The sequence below is a fragment of the Rhopilema esculentum genome, chromosome 21, assembly GCF_057945365.1.
Source record: "Rhopilema esculentum isolate cy_ngs chromosome 21, ASM5794536v1, whole genome shotgun sequence".
NCBI lineage: Eukaryota > Metazoa > Cnidaria > Scyphozoa > Rhizostomeae > Rhizostomatidae > Rhopilema > Rhopilema esculentum.
This window is the reverse complement of record NC_142835.1, coordinates 3074382-3094818: the sequence shown is the minus strand read 5'-3', so window position 1 is coordinate 3094818 and position 20437 is coordinate 3074382. Positions and strand designations below refer to the sequence as shown.

Here is a 20437-nt window from a genome sequence, read left to right as displayed (position 1 = left end):
GACAAATGCAAAAAATAATTAGCTAAATAAAAAATAGCAATAAACACAGGATTATATACAAATAACATTACAACCAGTAGATATGCGTGCAAACTAATTGTATTGGGAAATATGCCTAGCATTATCTGGTGATAAAAGATCAGTTAAAAGAATGCAATTTTCAGACGAACATACACTCCATTTAACAAGCAAACTTGTCTTGGTCTTCTGTGTCACTTTTGGCAAATTTGGAGCACTCGGGGTTGTGCTTGGGGTTGCTGCAGTGGCCACCTCAGAATATCTTCCTTTTTTCCCATCGATTATGACACGAAGCCTGCAAATAAAATATCAAATCAAAGATGCTCCAGCTGATGCACAAATATAAATTGATACCAGTATACCTGGCTTTTTTTAAGAATATCGATTAAGGTCCATAAGAAGAACAAAAATGCATTGTTTTCCCAAGGGAATCAGGCAAAACCTTAAAATACTCAAATTTTTATAGGTTGGCTATTGACTTCGCTGTCTTTCAGAGGAACATTCATCCCCATACAACAAACAACTTGCTTGAAAAAGATATTGATTTCTTTTGGGTAAATATCGGAGAGGTTTGTGGAAAAATGGCTAAGAAACAAAATCATGGTCTTTATAGGTACTTCAAAGGACTCGGTGCTCAGAAGGACGTATCTGTCACAAGTCTGTTTTTAAATTTGATCTCTCAACTTGTAATGGTAAAATGTTGCCTTTCCATTGATGAATGATTTAACATTTTTGGTTGCAACAAATTGCTTAACCTGTTCCATTTACAAAAATATGAGATAATTTTGATTATTCGGATCTGATAAAAATAAAACTTGTATTTAAAAACCCATTCAAGGCTTTACATTCTTGTACTGTACTCGTAAAGACCGCTCGGAAAGGTTCTCGAGATCACAATAGAGAGACGGTTAGTTAAAGGATACATCAGAAAAAAGAAATGAGGCTTAAACAAATAGCTATTGAATCAACTCTTTTAATTCTTTTGCTATGAAAACGCACGTATTGGCTGATTTTTATGACGAACCAAGTCAAAGGGCAAAAGCAAATTGGATAAAGTATTTTTTGTACGTAATCCATAACCATTCATATGGAAACAATATCTGAGAATTTCCGGGCCAGGTCATCTATCTTTAAACCACATCTGCTAAGCAAACCTTTCAGATACGTAGAACTAGACAGTTAATGGATTGACTGGTTTTACTTCAACGAAAATTAAATCATTTCTTTGCTATGCATCTATCTAAAGGCCTGTTTAAATGGGGAAATTTCATCCGGCCTAATTCTGAAAGCGTGAACTTTCCATCATCCAATAATAAATTGTCCAACATGGTACGATGGACTTTTGAGCTTTCTTTATTTGAAGAAATTGATAACAAAACCATATAATCGATCAATCCACTTTCAAAATTGATCTTGATAGACAGCCAAATAAAAAAAAGAGCAGATGGGCATCACTAGCAAGTTGCAAAATCAAGTTTCTAAAGGCCTGTGTCAAGCATTGAGCAAATAGTAGCCATCAAGTTAACACAAATTTTAATACCAATGAATATTTTCTTGCTAACAACAAATAAAAAATAACCATAACAAAAGGGAGGGGAAGGAAGGATGGGCTGAAATATTGCCAAAAATAACATCAAATTGACCAGAAAGATCGCCCTGTTCGGGTTATTGTTTGAGAAACACATAGCAGATTAAAATTCTAACTCATTGTCGCACGTACGGCTATGAAAAAGGTAAGTTCTTTCTTGCTTACAATAGCTGCGATCAGTACCTTCCACACAGCTGTTAGGAAATAGATTTGAGCATTTTTACCTTGCGGTAAAACAGAAGAAGATTCCTAAGTACAAACCGCGTATATTTAATTCTGTGTTCATAAGCAGTATTGAGTGCTGAATTTCGGCCTGTAAGCGGCCCTGCGCGCAGCGTGAACTGTGAGGTTCTGCAGAGTTCGTTTTGCCGCCTCGATTGCGGTACAAGAAAAGACATATCTAATGGACTGGATTTTGCACGTGACATGAAATTGAAATGAATGCTATCAGATGCTATTTTTATAACATACCTGAAGGTGTACTCGGTCGCTGGGCTTAAACCATCTGCCAGATATTCGACTGCATTTCCACTATATTATAAAATCATTATTATTGATAAACATCTAACAATCATTCTTAATTTTCAAAGAATCGGTTTTAAAACATGGTTACAAATTCAGTGCAAAAGGTATTTATAAAAATTGAAATAGAGTCAGATCCAAACAAACTGAATGGCGGCAAACCCCCCGTTATTTAAAAGCGAAGAAAAACGCTTGTCATCATATAAATAAAACCTAATGACATACGCCAATCGGAATCGTGCCACGAAAGCACCAATCGGGGCACGGTATAACACCAGTAAATGAAATAGCAACAAAACACAGCAGTATTTTCATACTGACGTCACAAACTTCTCTGTGACCCACAAGACAATACAACCATGTTCTTCTAATCCTTGCCCTGCCCATGTTGTAAGCGTTAAAAACTGATTGCATTTGGCTCTATAACAGAGATTTTACATTATAATAGGATGTCTATCGTCCCACATTCGACTTACAAACAGCTTTATCAATAACATTACGACGCAATTCATATATTGACTTCACTCATTAATTTAATAAACATAATCTTCCGTTTAGCTTTAGGGTATTTCAAAAAATCTGTGTAGGTATATGTATGTTAACGATGGAACAAGTACCACGAAGATGGCTCAGTTCAGACCAGTTCAGTTCAGTTCATATATAATTCAAATGGCTGAAGACCAGACAGGTGTTTTTGAAATAAAGTAACAAACTTTAAACCAATAGTTGGCTTGCACAGATTCGTTGGCATTGGTTCAGAGATGTTAGTTTCTCAAAGTAAAATATACATAGATTTGAGAGATAGAGAATCATTTGCGAAATGACGTAGAACACATTGTGGAGCCACTGCATGCTGTTCAAATAATAACTGGAAGTTGTAATCAGAAGTCTACAAGGGGTCTTCTATACTTTTCTCTATCGAGCAAATTAGTCTATTAGATGCAAACTGGCTGACCATCTACAAACATCTTATGAATAACACAAACTCCAGCCACATGATTATAAATAATTTATTATAATCGGTCTCGCACTGAAGAGATACAAGAAAAGAAAGCATCTTTGGAGAGTTGTTATGAACAAGTTAGCTGCAGTTGGCCTTCATTTTGTTGGCGTTCAAATTACATCAAAAATACAATTTATGTAACACACTGGTGTTATACAATATCTGGTACAACCAAGCTTTGCAGTGTGCGCTAGATATACTTAACTCTTAGTAATGATAAATTGTGACCTTAATAGCTCATAGATTTGATAACTACCACAACAGCTTACCGGCTTACTAAGATGAAGACATGGTAGTTTTACAATTATTACTTCAATACAACAAAAGTAATTGCAATTCAAACTTTGATCGACATAATAACAAATTCATAACATCCCACTTCTTATTTTGCACATTCGAGCTTCCAACAAACAAATTACTAAAATGAAAAATGTAGGACATCGTAATCCTTTAAATCGCTTGATTGATCCTTTCAAGCCAGCCCCAATCCCTTTAATTATCTCCCTTCTTTCAGGAAAAGCTTCTTTCCCGCCTTCACCAATCAACCTTACAACCAATCAAAATGACATACCAATCGCTTATCCTTCGTTACGACAACAGGATTCCATTACAACCACAAACACTCCTGCACCTATCATTCTAACAAAAATAAAAGTTCTTACCAGTAAATGGCTCTAAATGCCCCGCCCTTCGATGACATTTCGAGTTCAAATATACAGTCTGTAAGGTGACTATTATTTGTGACGCAGTCTTCCCAAGACATGTTGATTGTTCTTGCATCTCTTGCAGTGGCCTAAAAGTAAACAATCACATCTACTGACATGTAAGCAATATGAAATAAAAGAAATTCACAAATTTCATTTCACAATATTTGCAAGTGTTTGCCTTTATTTCCCCTGTCTTCTTTCATTGCTACATTTTGCTACCTATTTTCAAAAAAAGCTGACTGTAAAGTTTGCACCTTAAAAGGTTAGTTGCTAGAATGTCATTTTAACAAGTTACTGTGATAACAACGAGATATTTACATACCAAAATAAAGTTACTAGAAAAAATTATCGTGATAAATAGGAAAAAATTGCAATTGGTTTAAAATAAAATTGGATTTCGAAAAAATAAATGTGAATATTCGCATTTAAACTAAGCCTTTGGAAATAATAATGTGAAATAATGATGCTAAAATTCAAATAAATTCCATGTTATCTACTTACAGTTGGAGCTGCCAATACCGGAATGTCGTTATTCGCTTCAACGGCATCCGAGTCACTTGCATCTGTTAAAGAAATGACGTCATAATTCAGATCGGTCGCAATTGCCGTTCAGCTGTTGCATATGCGTTCATACCCTGGGTACCAGAGCCACAAAAATTCGAGAGCGAAAAGAGGATAGGAGTGGAGAAGCGCAGGAGCGTTTATTTCTTGTTCTCTGCTAGACGCTCCTCCTCAACTCCGTTTGGTATTCGGTTCACGCGCTCGAAATTTGTGGCTCTGACACCCAGGGTAAATGCATTCACAGAATGGACTTGATTATGAAAAAAATTTAAAATGGACTTAAATATCAAAAAAAGTTAAAACGGATTTACATGTCAAAAAAGTTTAATTATCATTTAAGAATTTATCTGGTACTTATTTCCGCTAAATTCGCGCACCATTATGTTCGTGGTACATTCGCGCACCTGCCTGTACCCAGTACTATCTTTCTTTCCAAACTACATGTCCCTTCCCTACGAACCCACTTATTGAAATTTTTTGCTGCTAATTACATGGTAACAAAAGTTTGTCGTGTCTCTTTTCTTCGTCACATTTTAGACTGATGAGATCAAGCAATAACACAAGCTAGAACAAATACGGTCACGAAAATAGGTTTTTATAGTTGATTACTTGATTATCTCGCTCTTTTCTTGCGGAACTACATACATTCACTTTTTCATAAGTATTCCTTAAAACGATTGAATGGCTCGCTGGGACAAATTACTCCCAATAGCCACTGAATTTTTGTAAAACACAATTGGCTTTTTGTAGCTTAACAATTACAATAACCTTGCTGACGACTTCAGAGTTAATTTCGACGATGCTACTGAAGATCACGCGAGACAAAAAATGCTGGTGAAAGTGAAATCAAAATGTTCTTTCGTTCAAACTTTCTGCGCTAAATGTATAGTGCTGCGCTATATAAAAAAAATTTACTTGGGCCCAATGAAGCAAAACACAACCGGACACAACCGTCAAAAACGTGATACCACATCCTTGTTAACTGTGGCATGTTCCTTTGGGGATACTGCTTCCGTAAAATCACCCGAAAGTTTGAAATTAATGGCAATTTTATGGTCAGCCGGAAGAGGCTTAAGGCTTCGTCAAACCAAGGTTAAAACTGCGGACGCGCTCCTGTCTCAAACAGCCAACATATGATGTAATTTGGCTTATATCATTCACAGGGCCAGGAATGAAATTCAATTTTTCATTCAGTCAGTAGTAAAAATTCAAGTTTTCTTCAGCTGGAGCAAACAAATCAGCAGTAACGAGCTTGAAATCTGAGTGTTTCATGAGGAAAAAGGATTGAAACGCCTTTGCCTACTCTGATGAGTTACACATAATATTGGATACACGCATATTTTTATACGAACAATGATTATAAGAATGTAGCCCTAAACAAAATGGTTTCAGTTAATAAACATCTTCAGAACAGGAAAAGCTAAAGCAAATGGATGGAAATGTGTCATTATGGTAGTTTAAAAAAACATTTATATATTATTTAGCATTAGCCAGGGCCTGACTATATCGAACATTTTTTTAAAATTCTGGAGATCGGTCAAAATTCTATCAAAAACACCGTTTTGAGGGTGTCAAGAAAAGAAATTTAGCGCCAAGGTGCTATAGACCATGGGCTTCTAATGATATTTAAGTTGGTTTAAACATTCTGGCCCGATTGCGTAAAGCCCGCAAAAACAAAGCTTTTTGATGATAAAAAATGTGGAAAACCACTTTCCCCGCCGCGGTCTTTCAGTGGAGTCTGAACGTTCACTTTAGGATGCTCATCGGCATTACGGTTGACTAGTGGGAAACATGAAGGAAAAAGAGGTTCTTATTATCTCGGTCAGTTTTTTCGCATATAAGGGCAATAAGGACACGATATATTGTATCCACTTAGTGCAATTGAAGATTTTTGGATAGCTTCGGAAAAAATATAGATTTTGCTTGATCGCTAACGTTTGACGTAAACGACGTAAAACAATTAATGTGCGCAAATTTAAAACATGACAGAGGGAAATATGATTTTGCATGAATATATTGATGAAGCAAACGATGAGAATTGAATGAACTATTCCAAAGAAACCAAACGGGTTGCCGAAATAGATTTACTCCTGTTATGACGTCAGACTTGGTACCAGGCCACTTTTAAGGATAATAGCCGTAGCCTTTCGTCATAAATAGCGCACATTCTCACACATTGATATGAATTTAGGATTAAAAATCCATTCAAGTTGCTATCAGAAAAGCAGGCCGAGAAAGAAAATAACGGAGGAGGGATGACGACAATAGCAGTAGCAGCAACTCAATTATCTGTTTATGGAATTTCTTATATTCTTGAAGAATTTATGAGATTCTTGTAATGGTTGACCCAGACGCTCTATGGATTGCGAACAATAACTCTATATAAAAGCACGGATTATTACAACAGAATTCACCCGAGCACATGAGTTTTTCAAGCTTCCTCAAGGTGAACAAAGAACTGTTATTTAAACCTGTCATCTTGTCTTAGTGAACTTCAAATAGAACAAGCACTGGCACTTTTCCTGTGTTTTTTTTTCAACTTAGTTGAAAACTGGTATAAAGGACTGCTTGTCGGTTTCATAATATAAGCAAAGTTCAAAAAAGTCTGAGGGAGGTTTGATTCACAAAAATGTCCATAGAGTCATGGAGAAAATCTTTTATATGCTATGTTTTTTACATCAACATTACCAGCAAAATACGAGACGCTTTTTGCCACACCAAAGAGTCAGCGACTGACAAAAATATATGACGAGACTGCTGCAAGAGCAATGAATAACAAATGAACAACTAACTGGCTGCTTTTCGCATTTTATTCGAGAGTTAATATGCGATGAGGTGCAACTAATTAGGCTGCATCATCAACTTCAGCATAACCAACAGTGCAGTGCTTTATACAGAGTGGGTAATGGGGTTCAGACACCCACATTTGCCAATACAGGCCCTCACAAAGAGAAGCCATTACTAGCATAATATCTAGTATCAATTGGTTTTTGGACAACAGCATTAATGGTCTAATACACATAAACTCCTGTGTCATTTTCTAGAGTCATAATATTTTTTCCAAAAGACCCTGGATAATACTTTTAATTATTAGGGTTTTCATACAGCTTATGGAAAAATTTTCATATGATTTCTTTCCCTAGAAACAGCTAGAAACAATAATACGAAATGCTAAAAGTAAGACAAAATTTCACAATAACCAGAATAACTTAGAGCAACTGAAAAATGTCATTATAGTAGCTTACCAGTGCTTTCATACTTTGGTAAAGGAAGATAAAATCAGACTTTCTACTTTAGGGCTATTTTTACATATCCCACAGACGATAAGCTTTACACTTCTTGAATACATTAATTATCATCATAAAGTTTGATAAAAAATCAATACCACTACTGTTCTTAGGGGGTGGGGGGTGTCTCTCAAAAAATTGTTTAGTCTTTTGCTTTTAATGAAAAATCTTTTTTCCCTATTTTTCTTGAAAATTGTTTTCCTCTATCCTTCCTTCAGTACCAACCACCCTAACAAAGAATTTTACAAGTAGAGGTAATAACTTGCCTCTCCCAAAATGTCTACCAAAAATTAAGCTAAATATTCAGCTGATATTGGAATTTCATGTTTACAGTTTTTTTCAAAGCCAATGCTGTGTAGCAATTTTCAAAAGCTATATGGCGGATTTTATTCAAGAGATGAGCAAATCACTCATTGTATCCAGGAAAAAGTAACCCTTTAACCACAAAGCCAAGTGACCAAATGTAGTCACATATGATCACATAGATTTCTAATCTAGTTTTTAATTCGTGGAACTAGATTGTTGTTATTGAGTAAATAAATTGTTAGCTTGTTATAAAGAAGCTTTGACCTTTCTAAGCAAAGAGTGATTGTGCTACATCCAAAAAACAGGTAATTTGCAAAGCTAACAAGCACAGAAACATAAAATGATATATTAGTCATATTTCAGTGCATGTTTAAATCAAATGAATGCTAGGATAGCAAAAAAAATAGATCCTTTAAATCAAATTATGATAATAAAAACAAGAAGAGTAATCAAGGATAGCCTCATATTACATATAATGTTTGAAGTTGAGACCAGCTAACTAAACTTAATAAAAATTTAAAATCTTGTTTGCACAGGGAAAACAAATATGAACAAATACAACCAAAGCAGGGGACTTTCCCATTGATCAACATACAACATTTGTAGCCATTTGCCCCAACAAAATGATTACAAGCTTTTCGCAAGCTCTGTTCAATATATTTTTGCATTATTCTTTGGCCTAAAAACATTTATCTTTCGCTTGGCTTTTGCCTTCCATAAATCAACAAAGGCATTTATGAAGAATGTTCATTTTTTGGAATCTCCATTCACAGAACATCCTTTGCATCAAATATTTTATTTTGCCCTCTAACTCGCATTTTCTTTGAATAATACTTAGTAAATATATCTTTGAGAGATGGTGTGAAGGAGAAGGTAAAATAAATTGCCTAAATTTACTTTATAATACCTTTCCACTCCAAATAGAAGACAAAGGTTTACTATATATTATGACCAAATTTTCACTGAAAAACCTTACTGGTCATAGCATTTCTATCTAAAAATCTGAAGAAAATACATATTCCCAACAACCAAATTTCCTATTTTTCTGCTGACAGTTGATTGATGGTATTGCTAAAGAGCTAAACACAGAGAATCATCCTTTAATTCAGACATGTAGAGTTTGATGTTGCTAAAAGATTTTTGACACTGCAAACTTGATAGAAAACTGAACTTAATGTATAAAAACTAAGCTGTAATATTTGCAGTGATAATACGGCTTAAAAAAAGCAGTTTTTGATCACTTCACTTACAAAGCCCTTCCTTTTCATTCTCCAGAAAACTTCCGGTTATTCTATTACGAAAAATTGGGAAGATGAAAAGTAATTCAAAGTGTCTTATCTTTATTTGAAAGAAAAGCAAATTGTCAAACAAAAAAGAAAGCAGGAATGACATTTTTGTAAAACTTTATCGACCATGACAAAAGGCCCCAGGCGAAGACTTCCTCTTGCCAGTAAGATGACGACAAAAAGAACAGGGCTGTCTGTAGCGCAATAATTCCGGTTATAAATAAAAAAATTAGACAGCGAATTTATTATGTACGGGGAGGATAGGAAGAAAGAAAGGAATATCGATTGAAACATGGCGGTATCGTGTTTTGCTTGCGTTTTTAACCTGCTGAATAGGATAAGTACGTTCCACGTATCATTTTTTGAAAGAAAAACAAACATCTTTGATTTGATACTCTCAGATTCACAAAATGACTTTTTCTAATCAAACCCAAATGGAATTGCATAAACAGGTTTAACATGATTTTGTGCCGAATTCCAAATGCCAAGTTCAGATTAATTTTGTTAGGCCATGCATTGGATACAAAGCTCGTCAAACTTTAGATAGCTTCTAGAAACGGATATCCAGCAGAATTGAAGGTAATTCATTTATAAAGCAAGACTGTGGCGAACTGCCTATTTAAATTTTCCAAGTACATCGTAATTAAGTAAGTTTCAAGTATAAAAGTCTACTCACCGCCTCCGTTTTCAGAAGGCATTGGCTCCGATGATCCAGGGCCATTCATTTTCGGTTCACGTCTGGAATTATATTTTGAACCTGCTGACATTTTCGGGGAATGATTATAAGAACCAACGTAGCAATTACAGCCTTGGGCTTGTTTATCTCTTAATTTTCTTGGGGGGTTTTCCCTTCGTCTATCTCCACGTCCTTCTTCGGGGTTTTGTAAATATCCATTCGAGGCACTCGACTGAGCATGCAACTGACAATGGGGGCTGTGGCTTTCAATAGGGCCAGACAGGCCCCTTTGCATGAACAAATTTCCTGGAACCTGTACTCCATAAGGAATGGCATTTGGGTTAAACGGAGCTTGCTGGAATTGCTGAGGTGGGAATGGAGCATACGAATGTTCTTGCGGGTAAGGTACTCTAAAAACAAGGCCTGGTTGAATCTCAATGCATGCACCATTTTGTGCCATGTATTGTGAAAATATTTGTCCACTCAATGGGCTCACCAAAGTTATCATGTTCGTCTGTCCATCACGTTGAGGCTCAACTAAAATATGCAACGACTGTTCATTATTATTTCGAGGGCTTCCTTGCTCCGGACTGCTGCTTCCATTACAGCGACTAACCCTCGGCGAAAGCCTAGCCGACTCTGTTGCCATTTCGCGATCAAAATTCGATGAAAATAAAAACCAGCAAGTTTAGTCTATCAATTATAAACTCTTCCGACTGACAGCGCAAGAAAAATCTCCAATTATAAGGCAGCTTCTAAAAAAGAATTTTGTCCACGGGACTCGCTGGGGATTTGCCACAGGCAAACAGTGAAAATATGCGAAAAGACAGGCCGAAGTTTTTTCCAAAACAACTCTCCAGCACGGTGGTTCAAGCAGCCGACAACATTTCTTGAAATCCGCTCGGGCAGACAAGAAAATTAAGTTCGGTACCAAAGAAATCCATTTATTATTAAAAAGGGACCTTCATGGTGGCCGAACGTCTGCGTTGTTTCTTCATGGTCCACTGTCGCTTGCATAAGCAAGGTCATGTACAAATGCACACACACGGCCTATATTGCAGGTAATTTACCTAGGCCGCAAAAACTCATGCTAACGATACCAGAAACTTCTACACCCACCGACTGTAATCCAGTTTCATAAGTCCACCAACATAAATTTCTAAATATTATTGCCTTCTTCCTTGGTTACACACGAGCATTCTCGTTTCCATCTACCGGTCTAAACAAAAGTGAAAACAAATGGAGATCATGCGATGCCTAGAAAAGATTACTGCAAACACTCTTTTGATCAGCACTGAGAATCATCATTGTCAGAAATCGTCAATCCATAAAATTCTCAGCACCGGAAAGGCTTCACATCGTTGCGGCTTGGTCAGCGGCAGTCAACATCAAGATGCTGTTGTTGCTGGGCATAAAATTCCTCCGCAGAGCCATTTCATTGATCAAGATTTTCACTCATCATCATAATCATTATCATCGTTTTATAAATCTTTAGAAGGGTAACTTTCTTTCGTGCCACTGCTTAGCACCAGACTTAAAATAAATTTTGTGTATGACAGGGGACACAGAGATATCTAATGTTGTGATGTCAATGGGGACTTCGACTTTTTGAAAGCAGGACATCCTATCTTGCTTTCATTAATGTAACACACTTTAAACTTAACCCTATAATGCCCCTGGTAGCAGATTTGATCCCAAGGCCAGCGAAAGCAGGGGGACCGGGGGGGGCCATGGCCCCCCCACTTTCCTGCAGATCTAAAGGAAAATTTTAGGCAAAAGTGGAAATATATGTAGTATATCATTCTGTATATGTAGTAACTGTGCTTAGTAATCCCTTACATTTGCCTTTAGATTTAACTTGGTTGCTTTGACTTTACCATAAAAGACATACATAAAATTGAATATGGGAAATAAGATCAAAGAAATCGGTCATTGGCTAAGTTGTACAACGAGTAACAGCTTGGCTTAGGAAATAGATCGAGAAAACTAGTCCAGAATAACTTGGTGCCAGCACAAATTGATGGAGTTTCGTTTTTTCTATTGCCTAAACGTGGCTCACAAGGTCTATTTGTTAACAACAAATCTCTCAGGAACATTGCAAAAAGAGAGAAATTGCTAGCGATGTAGAAGGGAAAGAAACTGACGAAAAGAAAACTTTTGAGGACATGAGAAAGAAAGAATGGGCAGATTTGTATCATAAAAGTAAAATCAAGAAAACTTCAACACTTGATTGTATCGATAATCCATTCCTACCAAGAAAGAAAATCTAGACGCAATTATAAATTCTATTAAAACTATTTTTGATTTTTGTTCAAAGCACCTTTTTCCCGAATTATTTAAGGTCAGATGCTACAAAACAATATCCCAAGTGTACAAATTGCTTAATTTGCTTTTATTTTAGTTGATAGGTCTTCTGTTTTTGTCGAACTTGCACATATTGATTAAACAAAGCTTAAAGATATTGCCTCGGATTTTCCTTCCGTCAAAATTCATTGTAGATACAGTCTCTGGCCATCCCTAAAGTACAATAATCCTAAAAAATTTTCTTGCCGCCAACCAGTGGCGGCCTAACCTAAGCCCCTTCAAGACTTAAGGAGGCTGTTGATATTCAATTTTGAAGCAAATGTGAAAATTTTAAGAAATTTCAAAATATACATATTTTGACAGATACACCTTTCATCTTATGTAAAAACTGCATCTTGTTAATGTATAGTCCCCCAAAGTGATTTAATTTGTCACTTGAAATGTCGCTGGTAGAGTTTTTCTTCCTTAGCAACCAATATTTTTCGTTGCTAGGGACGATTTCTTGCTAGTTCACCCCTTCTGGTTTTTCTACTATGATATCTGACTCTAAAGGTCCATTCCGTGCTTTCCAATGAATGATATCCCATAAGGCTCTGCTTGATATCCCGTCGGACACTGGTTTTCAAGCACTTGGCAACATCGAGACGAAGAGTTTATGTTTGAAATTGCCTATTCTATTCTGTAAATTTTTATTCGGAGAGCAAAATGAAGTTCCGTACTATCAAAAGGAAGAAAAGGAGAGGCTTTTTTGGAACAAGACCGCAAGATGCAGCAGTAGCAGATTTAGGAACGGTTGATGGAGCTGCTGATTTAGTCGATGAGCCTAGGCCCGGACCGAGTAATCAAGCAGAGGTCGATGAGACACTAAACAAATCATTTGAAAAGTTGGGTAACTCGTCCTTTAGTGAAATCGAGGAGAGTCATGGCACAATTACAAGGTATAAATCTCTAGAACTTGCATTGAGAACTGAGGAAATGCATCAAGCAAAAGGCTTTAAACTTTTTGATGCGGAATTACTCGAACATTCCATGGCAACTGCATTTTTGTGTAGGAATTGTGAAAACAAGGAGACAAAGATTGAAATTGTTGTGGATGAAACGAAGAGAGAAGGCCTTGCTGAAAGCCTTACCATATTTTGCAAACATTGTGGATTTCAGACAGCAATTCCCACAAGCAAACACGTTAGTACTAAAGGCAGGGGTACATTAGAAGTAAATATACGGTCAGTAATTTCATCGTACCAATGGGGCCGTGCAGGGCTAGAAAAGTTTTGTGGAGGTATGGGCTTACCTCCACCATTGTCAAGCAGATCATACAATCAACAAATAAAGAAACTTGCTTGCAAATCAGTTACAATTGCAGAGAAAGTTATGTCAGAGGCAGCTGAGCAGCTTTTCAAGATAGTTGAAGAGGAAGAGCCAACAAAAATTGAAATGATGCAAGATGGTAAAAAGGTTGCAAAAGTTGCAGTGACAGTTGATGGAACTTGGCAGAAGAGAGGCCACTCATCAAGAGTTGGAGTAGTTTTTGTGATATCTGTCAGGACTGGTCAAGTGCTGGATTATGTCATCAAATCCTTATTTTGCCATGAGTGTAAAAGTCATGAAAAAGATGATAAAGACACAGCTAAGTACAAAAATTGGCATCAAAAGCATGTAGGACATTGTCACATAAATCATGAGGGAGCTTCAGGAAACATGGAAGTGGATGGTGCTGTTGAAATATTTACAAGAAGTATTGAAAAAAGGTTTTTGAAATATACAGAGTTTATTGGAGATGGGGACAGTAGTACTTTTGGAAAAGTAAAGGAGGCATTGCAAGTCAAATATGGGGATGATTATTCAGTTTTAAAGGAAGAATGTGTTGGCCATGTCCAAAAGCGAATTGGTACATCACTCAGGGAATATAAAAGAAGGATGAAGAAAGAAATGCTTCCAGATGGAAAACCTGTCGGGGGTAAAGGTAGATTGACAAAAGCTGCAATTGATAGCATTCAAAACTATTATGGTTTGGCTATCAGAAGAAATGCAGGGAACAAGGATGGTATGAAGAACAGCATAATGGCAATTCAGCACCACATGGTAAAGTCAGAAAAACTTTCTCTTGAGCAGCAGCACCAGTACTGCCCACAGGAAGAAGCAACATGGTGCAAGTATTGGAGAGAGAAGATTTTCGGTGATGGTAAATACAATCAAGAGAATCGCCTTCCTGCTGTTTTTCATGAAGAGTTGAAACCAATTTTTGACAGATTGTCCCAGGATGAACTATTAAATAGATGTTTAAGGGGCCTTACACAAAACCAAAATGAGAGCCTGAATGGTCAACTTTGGACAAATCGATGCCCTAAGACAAAGTACTGTGGTGTAAAACGAGTGACAATTGCTGTATGTGAAGCTGTATCTGTTTTTAATACAGGTACTGCATGCAAAGCAATGCTGATGCAGAGTCTGGGGGTAACAGACTTGGGTTCTCAAACCCTTAATTTTTTTCGAAAGGAGAACAAAAGAAGATTAGAGAATATGAAAAGGAAGTCTAGCGTAGAATTCAAAGCACGCCGAAAAGAATTACGAATGAAAAAGAAAAGAATCCAGGGAAAGCCAAGTGAAACCTTCTATAAACCAGGTGCTTTTGGCTTAGAAGTTGAGCCAGAGGTTGAGAAATGTGCCAAAAAGAAGCAGAGCAGGAAAAGACCTTATTCAGTAACAAAGAAAACAGAAGTCCCTAATATAACATTTTGTGATGAAAAAGACATTTTTGTCACTGTAGAGAGAAAGAAGAAGAGATAAACTAAACCAAAAAAGTATGCTTGATTTGTAGATTAATTGCAGATATTTTTGCAGTAATGAGTAAGCTTCAAGCAGCTGTAATAAAAAATGAAGCCAAGTACCCTATATTACTTGCAAAGGCCAAACTTTGCCAAGATTTACAACTTTATTTTTAATGCCGTTTTTCTCAAAACGTGAAATTTCAGCACTTCTGTTACAAAAACATTTGTATTTCTCAAGCTGTTTTGTGAAACCAGCTGAAACTTTTGGAATATATGTAGTAAAGATTAAACTATGCAATAAGTAGAGGATTTTGAAATCTGTCACAGTTGGTGGTAGTTGCCATGGAAACAGTCTTTTTCGGGGTATTTTGCCCCCAAAATTGAAATATCAAAATTTCCTCTACTTATTGCATTCCTAATGGTATAAGTGATGTTTGTGCAAAATTTCACATTTATATTGTTTTATTAAGCTTAAATATCTGCACTAAATCATTGCAATTTGATACCCTTTTTCTTACGTTTCCATGGAAACCATTATAATTTTTCCCCAAAATTTTTGCTCAAAATATTTCAAACAAAGAGAATCAAATGTGTGCTAAATTTTAAGGAGTTACATTGGATGGATTTCATTTTATAGTCATTTTACTGTTTCTGTAAATGTACTATCAACAGCCTCCTTAAATATTTGGCCCCTCCACTTCAATTACGTTTCGCCGGCCCTGTGATCCCTAACGTTCTGACAAAGATACATATACTGAGATTCTCCCGCAAATGCCCATTGTAGCGTATATGATGTAGAACTATATCATGAATTTTTTTGCTCAAATATGTTTATCTCATACATATTAGCTTTTTGCGTGGTTGACACAAGATAAAATTCAGCAAGAAATTGTATGACTGGTAGGTAACAACTTTAGGTGGATGCTCTTATCAAAAGTATACTACAGTCTCCATCCAACAGTGGCTCTAGCAAATACTGTTCCCTGAAATGCCGCGTGAAAGTAAATTAAATGTCAGTTTTTCTACTAGCTTCAAGAATTTTAGAATATTCTGTCGTGTTAAGTTCTTGGCGATCGCCTGCTTATTTGGCACGATGAATTACCGATGATTCAAGAATTCAACAGCAGGGTAAATCCATTGCTTTAAAATATAATACAACGGACATCAACATTATTTGTTTGTATAAACATTGACTCATAGAATATTTTAGACTCTGAAATGCGAGCAGGGGCGTAAGAACCGGGCGCACCATTATCAAGTAACACTGCCCCAGGTAATGCTGCCTGAATGTTACCACGTGGGCACATAATTACTTCCTATTACGAATCGAAACTTGGTTTGAAAGACACAGTCACTGACAGAATCCCTAAGATGTAAAATTTTAAAAAGCCAAAATTTCAATTTCCATTCAGCCCATGAAAAAGAATCAGTATTGCCTGCCTCAAATTTAACTGCAAATTCCTGTTTTGATCACGATTAAGCTCTGGAATTTGCGAAACTTGCATTGTAAAACTGAAAACTAACGTGTTAGACGGGCGTGTTTCGAGTCCCTGAAAATCAGGCTAATGACCTTGAGTTGAGGACAGGCCCGGTGAAAACCATCCCCGGTGAGAAATAATCCGATAGGGGAGCCCCATTTCTTATCATTGAATGACCGCGCCATTTTCCCATTTCTTCGCCTCCCTTGCAAGTTAAGCATTTTTGTCCACATTTGGTGCATGTGTTATCACTTTGGCAGGATGAAACAAGACGGAAAAAGCTGGAACTATAAACTTCCTTGGCAACTCCGCAGTCAAGGCCCACCTCACCCACGGTGCAAATGATTAAGGGGGGGGGGGCATTAGATAATGATTTGATTTTGGACACACCCTTCATGGGAATGGAAAATGATGGAAACGCCATTATTTAAAATTTCAGATTTTAACTTTAAGTTAAAGTAGATAAGAGGACAAATAAAGCAAATTTTCTGCCTCATTTGGTTACTACTAGTCAGGCTGCCTACCAAAATCTGCTTACCTAATCGAAACCAAATTCACCGAAAAACGCACAAATATGGGGGACGGTAAATCCGTCCCTGAAATTATCTTCTTGACCCCATGGCCTATTTGACACGCGTTGCCAACATGATCGAAAATTTCACCCTGCCAGTCGAAGACAGATTTGCTGCATGGCTCCATATTTGGCTTCCATCCCCCCTTGGTAAAAAGGTCAGGGGGCTTGTTATACAGGGGTGTTTTAGGAGCAGGATGTAGAAATGAACTCAAACATAGCTATCAGGTTTTGCAAGGGAAAAAAAGCTAGTTATCTCTTGGTCATTATGCTTGAAATGAGCAATGAATTTAAGTTAATATTCGTGAGTAGGTAGATTTTTGCCTGGCTGAGTATCGGATTTGCGAAAATAAAAAGGAAATGTCTAGTCGGTGGAATTAGGAAAGATTTACGCCATAAAATGTTTGATGTTAAGGCACTTTATGCAAATTAAGAAAAGAATAAATTTAATATAGGAGGAGTAAGTTTGTGAGAAACTTCTGAGGCTGCTTCTCTATTCCACAAACACCTGCTTTCGAAAAATCAAGTGCGCACAATTTTATTTCATTAATTTTGAATGGTGCAAAGAATCGATTAAATGATTTGATCAGTTTTGAATGATCTAAAACTTTGGCTCTACAATTGCAAACTACCTGCATCGAAATAGAAAATAAGCCTCAGTGATTTCAGGGCTTAACTATTTAACTACGAGTCAGCCTGATATATTTTAGTGTCATCGAAAAAAGACGAGGAAAAATTGAAAAAGCCGGAATTGTCTAACTCTACCAGTAACTTGAGCACCAGCGAATTGATAAAGGAGGAATCGTGCAAGGAAGAGGGAAGGACGATAGGCAGAGATTTGTTTGCTTTTTCCCCATCTCTCTAAATTTTCTACAGTTTTAACCCCTCGTTGCCTTGGGACATCGGATATCCTATCTTAAGGCTCTGTGATAACAAATCTGCGGTGGATGAGAATTGTGCATTGATAAAATTCGCTGTAGGATAATCATCAAAATATTAAAGTACGAAATTTAAAATAACAAGCAGACGAATGCAACATAACTTGTGATAATGAGAAAAATCGAAGGAAGCAAATCAAAGGGTACGTCAGTTTACACAGCCTCGGTTTCATTTTCTTTCATTTTAAAAAGTACATCAAAACCAGGAAGAGATCAAAGGCAACATTAAAAGGCAAGGAAGGGGTAAGGAATTAGTAGTGATTAAGATAAAAGTCAAAGTTATAAAAAGGTTATCTTTAAAAAAGACAACAGCCAATATGACACTCTTTTTGTGAAAAAAGTTTTATAAGAACTCGGGCCTAAAAACTGGTCAAAAGGTGAGTGAGTAAATCAAAACAAGCAGATTTGATACTGCAAGTTTCCACCATGAGTCTCCGAATAGAGAAGGTCATATGACTCTACCATTTGTTTGCAGCAATTTTGTCTTGCTTAAAGAAATTTGAGCTAATATGAAGTTTAATTTCGTGCAAATTTATGAAGCCCCCCTAAAATTTTTTCTCAAAGACGAGGAGTTTTTTTTCCAGCTAGGGGTGCATCAGTGAATTGGCAAATAATGGAAATTTCACTCACTTTTTTGGCAAATGAGGCCTGAACACCCACGCAATTCAACAGCTCACACCCTAATAATTTAAGAAAAAATTAAGAACTATCCAGTCTCGAATTCAATTTACTGGTTCGTAGCAAAAGAGGTGAAGCTGTACGTATATTATATCCAAGTAGCACAGTACGTACAAAATACCATACAAAGCATAATCACCAGCTAGAGGAATCTATATTTTGTCGTAACGGTAAGAAGGAATCCCGTTGCCTGTCTGTTCCAAGGCAGAGAAATAACACATTTCAAGTTTGGTATTAGGGGTGAAAAGAACGCAGAGCCTCTTAGACTTATTAAGGTAGGGACAGTAGCATTTCAAGCCCCACGTGAAAATTATTTGCTTTGATTTTAACCTGATCGCCAAGTTGAGGTCCCTTAAATGTAAGGAGACTATGAGAGCAAGGAGAGGGTGTAGAAGGGGTTTTGACTAGGTGACTATTGTTTTGCCTGATGACTAATTATGTGTAAAACACAAGACAGAATGGTTGTAACTAGACCAAATTATCGATGTGTTGGCTATTGTATGTGCAGACTTTTACATATTCCTAATCAGAGATAGGGAGAGGGGGATGAACAAAACGTTTACCGTCATTGTTATAGTCTATTGCTTATGCTTATCAACTGATAATTTAGGGGAAATTTAAGGGAATTTAGAAGAGTTTTCAAAAATTTTCAATTTTCATTAGGTAAATGTGCGTATTCCCTATGTTTTCTCTCTTGAATGATTGTGCTTTTTTTTGGCCGTTTAATTTCCTTGAAGAGTGAAATCTGCTCCACGTATGATAGAGGATAACAATTTCTAAACGTCCGCTGTGATAGACTATTTTATTTTGCAAATCAATCAAGAACTCATAAAAGAATTTTTTCTTTTTGTATATGAAACTATGAAACAACGTTAAAACCAGGAGTTTTGTACTATAAGTACATTTTGATTAACTGGAACCAAAAATCTTGACTAGTGACTAACGAGGCTCTGATCATCTGACTAACAGTGTCCCCCCTTCTACACCCTCCAAGGAACTGGTCAGCTTTTTTCTGTAACAACATAAAAACCGTAAGGGACAAGAAGTACCGACACATGCAGACACTTGCTCATGCAGTGAAGCATGAAGAAGTAGCGTAAGAAATCGTGCGCCGTACAATACCTGTTTTCTCTGCAATCAGTGATCATTGCCACCTGAAAGATTTCCTTGCATATTCAACCTGTCAGTGGCGGGGTGGCTATGTTTTCCCTGTGGCGGCCAAGTCGATTTTTGCGATTTTATCTATGACCATGACAACAAACCCTCAGATTTTGGGATAGTTGGAGGGTCATGGTAGCCAACCTTCTGATAGAAGATGGTACCTGATGGTGATGATCTATATATGATATCACGTGTATCTAAAAGATAAATCAATTTTTGCAACTTGAATTCAAAATTTCATGAATAGGTTTTAACTAAAAATACGAGTATGAATGGAAAGCATTATGTAATCAGTACAAAAGTTAAGATGACCTTCTCGATCGTGATTCGCTAAAATATCCAGCCAAACTGGCTTATTTTTGAGGGTCGGCCAATTTTCGCGGAAATATGATAGACAAAACATAAAATACTAATCAAAAGACATTCTATCCATTTACATTGATGTTTCATACAGGCTGGCGGCCCCTTGATCTTGTTTATTATATCCAGAATACCAGCTTCAGAGTAAAATAACATTTCTCTTTTGGGGCTCCTTAGTTTTTCTAACTAAAGGTAACCTTATTCCATTTAGGGGCACTGCTTGTG

At 36.7% G+C, this 20437-nt stretch overlaps 2 protein-coding genes across 2 annotated transcripts in view; one reads left to right on the top strand and one right to left on the bottom strand.

Moving 5' to 3' along the window:
- Positions 1 to 11321, bottom strand: part of LOC135684417 (fibronectin type-III domain-containing protein 3A) — a 32558-nt gene extending 21237 nt beyond the window's left edge. Inside the window, exons 1-5 of the mRNA XM_065199975.2 lie at positions 9955 to 11321; positions 4340 to 4401; positions 3794 to 3924; positions 2078 to 2137; positions 175 to 313 (exon numbers count right to left, since the gene is read on the bottom strand). Of these exons, the coding sequence (XP_065056047.2) occupies positions 175 to 313; positions 2078 to 2137; positions 3794 to 3924; positions 4340 to 4401; positions 9955 to 10603 (1041 nt within the window). The 5' untranslated portion in view covers positions 10604 to 11321. The remainder of the gene's footprint in view (positions 1 to 174; positions 314 to 2077; positions 2138 to 3793; positions 3925 to 4339; positions 4402 to 9954) is intronic.
- A 1208-nt stretch (positions 11322 to 12529) lies between these two features.
- On the top strand, positions 12530 to 18910 carry LOC135694265 (uncharacterized). The gene has a single exon (XM_065212948.2). It carries the CDS (start codon positions 12964 to 12966, stop codon positions 15043 to 15045), a length of 2082 nt encoding a protein of 693 aa, XP_065069020.2. The 5' UTR covers positions 12530 to 12963; the 3' UTR covers positions 15046 to 18910.
- Positions 18911 to 20437: the final 1527 nt, after the last annotated feature.